Source organism: Panthera tigris, chromosome A3, assembly GCF_018350195.1.
Source record: "Panthera tigris isolate Pti1 chromosome A3, P.tigris_Pti1_mat1.1, whole genome shotgun sequence".
In the NCBI taxonomy this organism is placed as follows: domain Eukaryota; kingdom Metazoa; phylum Chordata; class Mammalia; order Carnivora; family Felidae; genus Panthera; species Panthera tigris.
Genome location: NC_056662.1, coordinates 26719237 through 26732477, shown reverse-complemented (window position 1 = coordinate 26732477; position 13241 = coordinate 26719237). Strand labels below are relative to the sequence as shown.

At 57.1% G+C, this 13241-nt stretch overlaps 2 protein-coding genes across 4 annotated transcripts; both read right to left on the bottom strand.

Annotated features, from left to right (window-relative positions):
- Positions 1–273: 273 nt before the first annotated feature.
- Positions 274–2293, bottom strand: FOXS1 (forkhead box S1). The gene is made up of 2 exons (XM_007073548.3): positions 2235–2293; positions 274–1622 (listed from the first exon to the last, which is right to left on the bottom strand). The coding sequence occupies exon 2, from the start codon at positions 1504–1506 to the stop codon at positions 514–516; it is 993 nt and encodes a 330-aa protein (XP_007073610.2). The 5' UTR covers positions 1507–1622; positions 2235–2293; the 3' UTR covers positions 274–513.
- A 261-nt stretch (positions 2294–2554) lies between these two features.
- Positions 2555–13112, bottom strand: LOC102952577 (interferon regulatory factor 4-like). 3 transcript variants are annotated; one of them, XR_006215530.1, is made up of 9 exons: positions 12939–13112; positions 8360–8549; positions 7947–8047; positions 6835–6940; positions 6651–6716; positions 5502–5870; positions 4792–4910; positions 3812–4313; positions 2555–3331 (listed from the first exon to the last, which is right to left on the bottom strand). XR_006215530.1 is itself a non-coding variant. In XM_042980672.1 (8 exons), exons 1-8 carry the CDS (start codon positions 13110–13112, stop codon positions 4179–4181), a joined length of 1260 nt encoding a protein of 419 aa, XP_042836606.1. In that variant the 3' UTR covers positions 2555–4178. The 3 variants fall into 3 exon arrangements, 2 of the variants coding, with proteins under 2 accessions (XP_042836606.1, XP_042836607.1); XM_042980672.1 differs by having other exon boundaries at positions 2555–4313; XM_042980673.1 differs by lacking the exons at positions 2555–3331; positions 3812–4313 and having other exon boundaries at positions 4792–4890.
- Positions 13113–13241: the final 129 nt, after the last annotated feature.

Here is a 13241-nt window from a genome sequence, read left to right as displayed (position 1 = left end):
AGTTTGGGGCTGGAGAATCAGCCCCTCAGGCCAGCCCATATTCACCCCCTGCCTGGTATCTCTTGGCTACACTCCTTTTCTCTCTTCCCTATTCCCTGCTCCCCCTTCCTCCACTTTCCTGGGAAACTCCCTGAGAAAGTCCCCAGCAAGAGAAAGCCTCATATGGGACATTTCCACCCAGGATCCCCTGACTCTGCCCTGCAACCCCACAACCACAGCCACTGCACACAGAGCCAGGCGTCCCAGCCCTCAGTCCCCAACCATCCAGCAGGCTGACCATCATCATACTGCTTTTATTGGCCCTGAGAGCCACAGAGTAAATCCCATGGGGGCCCTGCCTCCCCTCTCCCTCAAGTCTGTCCAGAGGCCCTGGGGCCTGGCTGCGTGTTCGCTACTCCAATCTTGGCTTCCTGTCCCAGCTGTCGTTGGCTTGCCAGGCCCGGGTCCCTTGAGAGTGCCCCAGATCCTAGAGTCAGGCTCACCCTGCAGGGACTGCCCGAGGCCGGGCTGGCTTCACTCAAAGAAGAACATTCCTGGTGTCCGGTATAGGCAGGGGGTCAGCCCCAGTGGGTAGCTGGAACCTCCCTGGACAGAGAAGCTGCCTGCAACCCAAGGTTCCTTGGGGTCAGCTGGCAGGGGCAGCGGGGCCCGGAGTGAGGCTGGAGGAGTGGGTGGTGCAGGAGAGGGGGCTGCTGAGGCCAAGAGGTGTTCAAGGCCTGGGTCAGTCCCCATGCAGAAATTCAGTGCCTGCAGCCGGCACTGGTAGCTGCTCCCAACGCCCGCCTCTGGGGTCAAGATGGGCGTGGGGGCCTTACTGAAACCCTCAGCCTCAGAGAAGCCAGCAGGAAAGCCATATGCTGGGCACGGGGAAGACGAGGGGGCCACAGGGAGCTCCCCCGGGCCTGCAGGCTTAGGTGCGGGCATCTCTTTGGGCTCCATGGGTGGCCGAGGCCTGGCGTCAGTGGTTGCAGGGCACACGGTAGCTGGCAAGGCCCCCACCAGACCCCCGAAGCTTAGGCCCTTGGGCTCTGGCAGCTCCGGCGGGAACGGGCACTGCCTGCCAGTTGTGGCGTCGGGGACTCCCGGATCCTGGCTGGTCACTCTGAGGGGTCCACGGCGTGCCTTGGCAGGGCCCTTGGCTCCCTCGGCACCTGCTCGCCGGGTGAAGCGTCGGCGTCGGCGCAGGAAGCTGCCGTGCTCAAACATGTCGTGGCAGTCGGGGTCCAGCGTCCAATAGCTGCCCTTGCCTGGCTTGCGGTCATCACGGGGCACCTTGACAAAGCACTCATTGAGTGACAGGTTGTGGCGGATGCTGTTCTGCCAGCCGGGCCGGTTGTGGCGATAGAAGGCGAAGCGGCCCATGATGTAGCGGTAAATGCCGCTGAGTGTGGCCCGCTGTCCTGGGGAGCTCTGGATGGCCATGGCAATCAGAGCTATGTAGCTGTAGGGAGGCTTGGTCGGCTCAGCCGCAGGGGCCAAGGGCCCAGGCAGGGGCTGTTGCTGCATGCTGGCCGGGCTGGCGGCGGCCGGGACCACAGAGGGGCCAGGCACTGCGTCCAAGGCTGGTGTCCCGCACAGCCTGCCCCGGCTGGTTAAAAGGCTCACTGGCCCAGCCTCCCAGCCTGGAAAGGCAAAAAGGGGTGGGCCCACCAGGCTGCCCTCCCTTCCTCCCTCACCCCGCTCCCCTAAGGCCCAAGAGGGGCGGGCAGGGAGGCCAGGACTGGGAAACTGCACAGCTGCCAGGGGTGAGGAGATAGGAGGGAAGGGACTGAGACCCTCAGCCCACATGTGCTGGGGGGTGGTGGCTGCAAGGGACAGGACATGCAAACCGAGCGAGAGACAGAAACAGAAAGAGACAGAGGCAGTTAAAAACAGAGAGAAAGACACAGAGAGGTAAAGACATAACAAGAGAAACAGTGACGCACACAGCGAGACAGAGGCAGAGACATACCTAGAGAGACGAAGGTAAGACAGAGACAGAACAGACAGAGCCAGACACGCACGCGCGCACACACGCTATATGGAGACAGTTAAGAGTCACCGAAACAAATAAAGCTACAGAGACAGAGTGAAAGACCAAGAGACAGAGACACAGGCACAGACACAAGATGTGTAGGGCAGAGAGACAGAGAGAGATGCACACTGATGAGAGAGACAAGAGGCAGAATCAAAGGGGCTGATCTAGAGAACTGGGAGTCCTGTGGGAAAAGCCCCAGGGGCCCTCAAGTCCCTGCCTCCAGCTCCCCTTTTCTCCTCTCCTTCTCCTTCCGGGCCTGGGGTCTCCTTTCTCCCTGCCCCAGACCCGCCCCCCTCTCCCGGCAGTGCACAGCCCTTGAGGTCACAATACTGCTACCCTCCTAGCTCCGCGGTGTGTGAGGGGCGCGGCCCCATGGAGGCGAGGAGAACCGCCAAACCCAGTATTCTGAGCTCTGGCGCCCTCTAGTGACCGCTGTGGAGAGGACGGCCATCTAGGCAGAGACCTCCCCCCTCCACCCCTGCCCACCTCCAAGAGGCATTTCGAGCAAGTCCCTGACCCTGGCTGAGCCTCAGTTTCTCATCTCTAAACTGGAGCTGGCGACTCTTCAGCTGTCCATACTGTGGTGAGGATGTAACACGCCCCCTTACACGGAATCCAGTAGCCTCCAGGAGTTTAGCACAGAGAAGGGGTTTAGACCTGGCTCAGGAATGTCACTCTGGACTGAGGCTCCCCACCAGCTGCAGCCTTGCGCCAGCAAAGCCTAGAACAGTCAGGATCCAATCTTAAGGATGCTCTCCATGCTCTCCCACCCATAAGTAACCAAGTCAGAGGATACCTACTGTGTGCCACTCTCCAAGTCAGCCTCCTGACAGCTCAACTTCCCTCTCTGCATTTACTCCTTGCATTTACCAACCCTGCTCCAAAGGCCTTTGTGGCTTCTTTTGAATAGATGGGGAATCTAAGCCTCAGAAAAGTTAAGTGACTTGCCTGAGGTCACACAACTAGTGAATGACAAACCTGAAATCTGAATCCAGGTTTGAATCTAGGATTCTATAACTCCTTAACATGACCCCTTCTATAGAAAAGGAGCAGGGATAGAGGACAGTCACTGGACCCCCCCCCCTCCCACGGAAAACAGGCTATGGACCCCAAGAGAGTAGAGACAGGCTGTTTTGTCTAGTACTGGCCTGGAACAGAGTAGGTGTTCAACCAACATTTGTCCAATGAATAAAAACCAGTGATCCGGCTGATTTCTGTCCTTTGTCGAAGCATACAGCTCACTCCCTCCATAAAAGTGGCTTATTAATGTATCACTAAAAGAGATTTATTATGTTGCCATCTGTAGGAGAATGCCTACAAAGTCAGAAATCAAAAAAGGAAAAAGGTCTGATATCTGGGGCAGAAAGTGACTTTACTGACAAGGCAGGATCAATTGCCTTTATGGTTGATGGGGTTCCCTCCCAATTCTCAAGGACTGCCTACAAACTGCCATTTGCAAAAATCAGCAGGGCTTGGGGGAGGGACTGGACCCCTCCCTCCAACTTTGCCTTCTGCCTTACTGCTGTGTTTAGGGGTCTGGATCAGTTTCCCCAAAGATGGTTATCTACTGGTGCCGGTGGTTCAGTCATCAGCCCCCCATCCCCACCCCCGCCCCATTCAGGCCAAGTTTTCTGCTGTGGGACCCCTCCCTGGCCACATAAGAATACAGACCAATGGTAGGTGGGAGGAAGGTTCTGGAAACTCAGAACCTCTCAGAGGCCAGGCAATTCTGTTACTGTCTGGCTTCATGCTAATCCCTAAGGATCTAACTGGTAAACCCAACTTGAAGCAAACCTTCTAATGAATCAGTTGCAGGTAAAATGGGCACTCAAGCAGACCACTGCAGACCTCTTGTGCTCTCAACAAGAAATGAAGTCTTGTTTCTGCCGTAACTGCTGTTTCCAGAACCTCAAGGTCTAGTTTGGTTTCCTCCTGATTTCCCAGGCCCAGCTGCTTGCCGTCTGCCCACGCGCCGCGTTCCAGGGCTGCATCTCTGCGGCGGGGAGGTTGAAGGGCAGGGATCTGCTTCCGCTGTCCCCACCGACCTGGGCGATGAGCGGGGGGCAGTCCCAAGTCCACTGGCTCTTTGGGCAGGTCTGGGATGGGGTCCGCTGGTGGGGAGGTGCTGACTTCTGAGGGGAGGGGGGGAGGAAGTGACCCCTTAGTGCTGACTCAGCTGTGGCAGCAGGTGAGTGATACCATCGGAGATGCGGGGCTGGGGACCCGCCTTGGCCGTGGCACCGTGGTAGTGGCGCTTCCAGTGCAGGAAGAGCTCGCGGGCGAAGACGGGCTCCACCTGCAGGGGGCGTGGGGGGTGGGGTGGGCAATGAGCCAACTGTCTCCGTTAGCGCCCCCTACATTCCGGTGGGAAGTCACAAACCTAGTGTCAGTCCTCACCCCACCGGCATTTCATTATTTTTTTTAGTGTTTATTTATTTTCGAGAGAGACAGGTAGAACGAGCGCGCAAGAGCGAGAGAGGGGCAGAGAGAGAGAGAGAGAGAGAGAGACAGAGGATCTGAAGCAGGCTCCACGCAGACAGCGGAGAGCCTGATGTGGGGCTCCAACTCATGAACTGTGAGATCTTGATCTGAGCTGAATGCTATCGCTTTAACCGACAGAGCCGACCTCCGGGCGCCCCACCCCACCGGCATTTTACATGCAGGGTCTTACAGATCAGAGGGTCATCAGGTCAGGAGCTGAGGACTGGAGGAAATCAGTAAGGGGCTGTTTGGAGGCGACTGGAGGGTGTGATTCTTCTCTGGAGGTGACTCACGTGGGCCATGATGAGTCGCTCCTCGGGCTGGTCTGGGGGCCCTGGGTACTCCTCGCCAAAGCACAGACGGATCTGGTACTCAGGTTCCTGGTGGCCATCCTGCAGGTGGGCGCGCAGTTCTACAGGGACCAAGACTGGAGGCTTGGGAATCCCACCTAGTGCCCACCTTGTGCTCATATCCCATGGCCATGTCCTATAAGGCTTCATTCCCATTGTGTGCCCATGCCCTGTGCCCACTTCCTCGTCCCTACACCCGCCTCATGTCCCACGTCTGTGCCCACTTCCAGTGCTCATGCCCTGTGCCTTGTGCTCCTGTGCTCACTGTCACACCTTTATGCCCACCCCATGCCCACTGCCATTCACCTGTGCCTATCTTGTGCCCAGTGCCCAGCCTATGTTTTGTGCCCTATGCCAATACATGTGCCCAAGTCTTATGCTTATGCCCCACACCCAATGCCCCAAACCGCCCCGTGCCTACATTCCCCATAAGCCTATGTCCACATCTGTGCCCAAGCCCCCCCCCCCTCCGCCTATAATTCGTTCCCACTCCCAGTGCTTATGTGTCACATCCCTTGTTTCAGTGCCCATCCCAAGCCCAGAATCCCATTCCCCTGCGCTCACATCCTGTGTGCCTACTCGCCGCTGTCCACGCCCCTTCTGCCCAGCCACTCTGTCCCAAGCTGCCCGCGGCCCCACCGTCGCGCTCTTACCCTCGAGGAAGCGGCGCGTGTCGAGCAGCTGGCAGGTGCGCTCGCGCTCCAGCTTGTTGGGCTGCGCGCGGTGCGGGGCGAGCGGGCCGCGCCAGTATACGCGGCCCCGGCACAGGCGCTTGGCGAACACGCCCTCGGGGGCCACCCACAGCAGCACGCCGCGTTCCAGGTGTCGCAGCAGGCGCTGCAGCACGCGGGCGCCGGGCGGCGGCTCCGGGAAGCCGACCTGCGCGACGCGCGGTGGCGGCCCCAGCAGGCGCTCGGCCGCGTTGACTGCCTCGGGGCTCAGGCGGCAGCCCTCGGCCGTGCGCGAGGTGGCCTCCCGCACCAGCTCCGCGCCGTAGAACAGCCGCACGTGCAGCCAGCAATCTGCGGGGCGGGCAGAGGGGGCGCGCCGGGCGTTGGAGGCGCCCGGCACCGCACGCCCTACTCCCTTCGCCCTCCCCGCCCCCCCCCCAGGCCCCTCCAGCCCACACCTGGGGAAGTTTTGGTGCTCCCTGCGGATAAATGATGATGAGGATTCTAGTAGTAGCAGTAGTAGGACTGGCACCAGTTAAATAGCAGCAGCTTCCAGTATAAATGAACTGGTAGCTCGAGCTCCACGGTCAAAAGCATAGGGGCCATCTACTGGGGTACAACTACATGGCCATCTACCTGGTACACCTGGGGCAATGTACCACGACACTGGGGCCTTTCCAGTCCTAACCGCTGGTAGTCTAGGAGCTTCTTCCCAGCAAACAGTTTAATGCTGATAGAAACAACACTCCATACGAGGGGCCAGGGGGATGCTCAATGGTTAAGGCTGGGGGGTCTGCAGCCAGGCCTTTGCATTCTGATCCCCTCACTGCTACTTAGCAGCTGTGACCCCACAGTAACCTTCCCAGGACTCCTCACTGTCTGATTTGGGGCAAGGTTCTTAACCTTGGAGCGCGTTTCTGCATCTGTAAAGTGGGGACGATGGCAGTATCTATCTCACAGGCTGTGGGGAGAGCTTAGAAAGATGCCTGGCATAAACTGAGCCCTCAGCGAACATGAGCTGTTGTTGTTATCCGGGTTGGGTGCTTTGGGTGAAGGGGCCTAGTTGGCCTCACCCCTTGGCCCTCCCCACTTCTGGGCACCTGCCTGAGGGGAAGGCCTCAGATTCCTTACCGGGGTTGCTGAAGTCCTCAGAGGGTGATGGGCTCCAGCGGTGTGTGGGGTCCTGCGCCTGGTACCCTAGGAAAGGGGGGGAAGCAGCCAGGAACAACTTGCGCTGGGTCCCTCGACCCCTGAATCAAGATCCTGGAGGAGGCCAGGGAAGAAGTAAGGGCAGGCGAGGAGATCCGGTCCTTACTGTGGTCAGCCAGAGGGCCTGGGACAGCTGGTGGCAGGGAGCCCTGCTGGGCCAGCCTGGGGGGGCCCTCCTTGTCCTTATCCTCTGTGGTTGATCTGGAGCCATCCTGGCCATTGGGAGAGAGGGTCATGAGGGTGGGAGAGGAGACTGTGGGCCACCGGAGTTCCCAGACTGTGCTCGCTGGGGCAGAGGGAAGTCTGGGCAGACTGAGGCCAGTGGGGTTGATGGAGACTTTGAGGTTTCAGAGCTCAAGACCCTTTCCCTCATAGAAGTAAAGAGAGTCGATGGAGGTTGTCGGGTCAGAGGTGAAGCTCACTGTGCTAGGGAGAGACATGTGAGGACAGAGTGAGCAGGCAGGGGACAGAGGCGACAGAGATGGGGACAGAGGTGGCAGAGATTAGAGGACAGACATGATAGAGATGGGGACAGAGGTGGCAGAGATTAGAGGACAGACATGATAGAGATGGGGACAGAGGTGACAGAGATGGAGACAGAGGTGATAGACATGGGGACAGAGGTGGCAGAGGTGGGGACAGAGGTGATAGACATGGGGACAGAGATGAGGGGACAGAGGTGACAGAGGTGGGGACAGAGGTGGCAGAGGTGGGGACAGAGGTGATAGACATGGGGACAGAGGTGGCAGAGATGAGGGGACAGAGGTGACAGAGGTGGGGATAGAGGTGATAGACATGGGGACAGAGGTGGCAGAGATTAGAGGACAGAGGAGATAGAGGTGGGGACAGAGGTGATAGACATGGGGACAGAAGTGGCAGAGATGAGGGGACAGAGGTGACAAGGGGGGGACATAGGTGACGGAGATGGGGACAGAGGCGAGAGTGATGACAGGGGCGAGGGGTGAATTGGGAGGAAACAGGGCAGATGCAGCCGGCGGCGGAGCCGCAGACGTTGGAGGCGAAGGGAAGGGGCCGGTGGGGCTGAGGGTGGTACTAGAGGTGGAGTAGAGGTAAGAAGACGTCGAGCTGGCAGGAGAGACAGGGATGGTGACGAGGCAGCAGCTGGAGAAGAGGACAGGACAGACGACAGTGCCAGAGAGCACCGAGGGCGGAGGTGACTGAGCTGGCAAGGCTGCAGGGGCTGGCAGGACAACTGGCCTGGTCTGTCCTGTGGGCCACCAGCTCTGTCACATCTCCAGGGGGCTCCTGCCGGCTCCGGAGGATGTTCTTCTTCCCAGGCGGGGCGCAAGTCCTGGCCACTGGATAGAGCAAGAACGGCCGGTTGTTTCCCGGGCCTCAAGGGGAGCCCCCAACAGAGGTGCTCCCACAAAGAGTACCCCAGCTCATGGCATGATCCCAGGCAGGGCCCACTTCTCTCCAGGCCTCAGTTTCCTCCTAATCCCTTCTAATGGGAAGATAAACCAAGAAGGTCTATGGGTCCTTCTGCGTTTACCAGCGCATGAGTTTAAGCTCCATAAGCCCACCGTTTCCCAGTTTACAGATGGGCAGGGTAGGCTCCTTATTGCCCAGAGAGCCATCCTCGGTCACTACCTCCAGGGGCAGGATCATACCTGGGCCATGGGCACTGCCGGACACAATCCGGTAGACCTTGTAGGGGTCGGAGATGTCCAGCTGGCTGCGCTCACGCACCTCACAGAAGTCAGCACTCTTGTTGAGGGCACAGCGGAGCCGGGTCTTCCATGTGGGGGGGTCCTCCTTGTCAATGCCCTCTAGGTGCCTGCCCTTGTGTATGGCCCAGGCCTGGGAACGAGCAGGGGCACGTGGGGAGGAATAGCCTGGAAGAGGGGGCTGCTGCCGTGCGGATGCATGAGGGTGTACCGTGCCTCTCACCCTTCTCTCTCTCCCTCCAAGCCTCTGTCTCTCTGCCCCTTCATCGTTTTCACTGTTCTTCCCTCCCTCCCTCCAACACATATTCCTCGAGCTCCTACTGTGCGCCAGGCCTGAGCCAGGAGCTGGAGACCAAATGGGGAACCAGACTGACGTGGTCCCTGCTCTCCAGGAACTCAAGTCTAATGAGAGAAAACAGCTTCAGACAGCCAAGCAGGAATCATTATATTTCAAGTGATGGATTATGATCAATTTTTAAAAATAGGATGATGGGATAGAAAATAATGGCAGTGATGTGCTACCTGGAAAACCAGAAAACTAAATCCTTACCTCTTGCGACATACAGAGTGGACGCCAGATGGTTAGAAAACCAAAGGTTAGAGGAGAAACTGTGAGCTCGTGGAAGATAATGTGGGAGAAACTCTTGTAGGGGCAGAGAATACCATCCTCAACAATTTCAAAGGCGGGGACCAGAAGGCAAAACATTTACAATGTGTGAAACCGGCAAGGGGCTAATTTTAGAATATACAAGGAACTTTGCAAACCAACAGGAAACAGAGAGCATCCCCTAAAGAAAAAGTTCTTATCAAAGGGCAAGCCCGGGTGGTTTAGGGAGGAGGAAACCAGAAGCCCGTGAGCATATAAGAATGTACTTAAACTCATTAGTGTCACAGAGAGGCAAACAGAAATGTGAGCTATCACCCACAAGCCGACAAAACTTAGTGAGTTGGATAATGCCAGAAGGTGGTGGGGATACAGAAGGTGGTGGGCCTGGGATAGTGCAGAACTTCTGGATGGTAATCAAGCATGCCTAGTCAAATGAAGTCTAAATATACCCTGTGAGCAGAATTTCTAATTCCAAAGGAATGCTCACAGAGGCTCATGAGGAGAACCGGGCAAGGATATTCACGACAGCGTTGATTCTGGTCCTGGAAAGCAAACTCATATCCACCCTTGGGAAAGTGGGCTGGGGGTGTGTGTCATGGTACCCAACAGGGAGTCTGTGCAGCATCTAGAAGCATCTAGGAGCAATAAATTAGATGCACAGGGAACAAGAATAAGTCTTCAGCGCATGATCCGGAGCAAAAAAAAAAAAAAAAAAAAGAGTAAGGCACAGAATGAGATCTATAGACCACATGAAGTGTATATGGTAAGAACACACACAAAACAGCAATGCCCACTCTGCAAGAAACCATGCAGACCAAAGATATTCATTATACACATTAGAGTGAGTGACTCTTGTGGTAGAGGCATTAAATAAATAAATAAATAAATAAATAAATGAGGGGCTACTTTAGAAGGGTTGTCAGAAATGCCTCCAGAAGGAAGTAGCATTTGAGCTGAAGCCTGAGTGCAAAGGAGGGAGTCCGACAAAGAACTGGGGGGAGGGTGGTCTGGATAGAAGAGCAGCAAGTGCAAAGGTCCTGAGGTGGGAAGAGGCTGACAGATTCAAGCAAGGCCGGTGTGGCTGGAGCAGAGGAGCCACAGGGGAGGAGTGTGGGAGATGTATTACTTGCACTGGTCACACTCAGGGCGGGGGGGGGGGGGGGGGGGGGCGGGGAGGCGGTTAACTGATGAATCCCATTTACTCGTTATCCCAGAGGTTCCAGGCCTGGTGGGGAAACGGACACCAAACAGAAAAGCCAGCTTCTGGGTTGGTGCCACTTGCCCGTGGGGAGAGCTTTCAGGCTTGATTTTGTTGTCAGCAAACGGTGCCCAGAATACCTAACCTCGTGTGGTTGTGAGGGGTATAGAATGAGTGGTCTAAGTAAGGTGCTTTGCATGGTGCCTGGCAAACAGTCAGTGCTTATTTATTGCAGTTTTGCTTTTCATTCTATTCAGGACATAACTGAAAGTTGGCCTGGGCACAGGGCACAGAGTGCTGTCACCACGATGAAAGAGGGGCCTTTGTTGTGTTCGCTGTTGTGACCTCCACACCTGGAGCGACCTTGTTCGGCCTCGGCTGGGAACGTGTGTGTCTGGGGGCTCAAATGTTTCACCATTCTGCACATGCCTGTGGGCCACAGAAGTGCCTTGAGTATTGATTTTGGCCTTGCCAATACATGTTAACGAATAAGCCAACTGGCAAATGCGGAATCCATGACTAATGAGGATCAATGGGCCCGTGGTGGGAAAGGGGAAGAGGAACTAAGAAAGAAGAGACAGATTGAAGCTGGAGCACGGAGATTCTCAAAGGCCAAACTTTATCCCCTGCGCTTAGGGGCACAGGAAGGTGTGAAGCCAGGGGATCCCTTGTGTGGGTCAGCGGTGGATTGAGGGAAGGGGAGGGCAGCCCTCAGAATCTCTCTCCTCTCCGGGGCCCCTGGGTGGCTCAGTTGGTTGAGCGACCAACTCTTGGTTTCGGCTCAGGTCACGATCTCGCGTTTCATGGGTTCGAGCCACACATGCATCAGCGGAACCTGCTTGGGATTTCTCTGTCTCTCTCTGCCCCTCCCCCTGCTCTCTCTCTCTCTTTCTGTCTCTCTGAAAATGAATAAATAAACTTAAAAATTAAAAAAAAAAAAAAGAATCTCCCTTCTCTGAACAGCCCATGTAACCACCTGTTCAACAGCTCTGTGGGCCAGTCACTGCACTCAGTGTCACTCCCCTCGAGTAGCTGGAGGCAGTCTGCTAGAGAAGACAGACTCATGCAAGGCACTTATGATGCACAGGGAAAGTTCCTCCAGTGGAGGAAGCAGAAGGAATCAGAGATGGCTGGGGGAAACCATTGAGCTGGACAAATGCATTCAACAGACGAATGCATCAGGGAAGGTTCTGGAGGGGATGTTTAAGCTGAGCACATGGGAGTTGGCCGGGAGTAGGGGGAGAGGCGAGGGTGTTCCAGGTAGGAGCAACAGCAAGTGCAAAGGTCTAATAGTGAGAGAGACATGAAGCATTTAGAAACTGAAAGAACTGTCAGGCCAGGCCTAAAGCTGGGGAGGGCGGGGTGGGGAGAGGTGAGGTCAGGGAGGAGCAGTTCATGCGGTGCTTTGAAGCCTCGGTAAGGAGTTGGGACTTTATCACAAGAGCAATGGGGAGCTATGGCAGGATTCTGAGTAGGGGAGTGTCAAGGCAAGATTTACATTTAGGAAGATCTCTCTGGATGACTGAGGGGAGAGCTGAGAGGCAGGGGGAAGCAGGGAGCTCTGTGAGGCCACCCCGCAATGGTCCTGCTGAGAGACGGTGGGAATGGGTCCAAGCAGACAATTGCAGAGAAGCTTTCGTGGGAAGATCCAGCAGACCTGGTGATGGAGTGCAATGAGATTGGAAGAGAGGGGAAAGGCCAGGGTCAGGTGCCTGGTTCTGGGGTCTGGGTGACAATCGGGGCCATCTTCCACTTGGGGAAACACCGAAGTTTGTCGAGGCGAGCTGACGAGTGTGGTACTGAGGGTACGCTGAGTTTGAGAGTTCTGGGGGCCATTAGACCAGCACACCTGGGGCTTGGAGGGGAGGCTGGAAACTGTAGGGCTCATGTTAAGGCTGTGTGGAGGGGGAGAGGGGGATGAGCAGGGAGGTCCTGGAGCCAGCGCTGAGAGCACCAAAAGATGAGGGGGTGGGTGGATGCTGAGGAAGGGGAGTGGCAAGGTCGGAGGAGGAAAACGGAGCAGGGGGTTGATGGGGGCAGATTCTGGAAACCAAATGCCACCGTTTCAAGGAAGAAGGGTCCACCAGGCCCAAACTCACCCAGGCATCAAAGATGACGGTGATGGCATCCTTGGATTTGGCAACTAGTGACGTTAGCAAGGGTGGTGGGGAGCCAGATGGGGGGGGGGGGATGGGGAGCTATGAGTGAGGGAGTTGATGACCAGGAACTTCTTTCCAGGCCCTTCATCCTATGAAAGGAGAGGGGAGGCCTGAGAATTGGGAGCTGCAGGTGGCTGTGGGGGTTGGGGTGGTGGCGGCTCTTGCTTATTGCTCAGGAGAGAGATTCCAGAGTTGAAATGTTGATAGGAAGGAGGCAGTTTGGAAGAAGTTAATGATGACTGAAGCAAGCGAGGGAGGGCATCCCTGGAGGAGGTCACTGGGGTGGGGAAGCACAGAAAATGTCCTCAGGCTGCTGGGATTGGTTTGGGGGGGGGGGAGTTGGAATCCCCTTGGGTGGCATCTAACTTCCCCCTGGAGAGGGAGGAGAGCTCTCCCTGGGGGAGGTGGGACGGGGCAGGTCTTGGCAGCTCTGGCTGATTGTAAGAGGGCGTCAGAGGGTCTCTCGTATATGCGGAACACTACCGCAACCTAGAGACCGCTGCGCATAAGGGGAGCGAGTGGCTCCAGGTCGGCGTCCCGCGGTTCCCGCCCCCTTACCCTGAAGAGCGCCGCGTCCTGCTGCGCCTGGTAGCCCTGCTGGGCCGCGTGTTTCCAGGGGATGCGGAAGAGGGTCTTGCCTGCGTCCTCCCAGCGCAACCCCGCATAGCGCCCGCTCTCGATCTGCGCCACCAGCCAGTCGCGGAGTCGCTGGGGACCCCCGGCCCCCGCCATCGGTCGCCTGCCGTCGGGAACCTGCCTCTCCTCCCTCCGCCAGGGGTCGCCGGCCATCCGAGCCGCCGTGCGCCGGAGGGGCCAGGTCCCGGGGAGAGCGGGACCCCAGCGCGAGAGTGGATCGCGAAG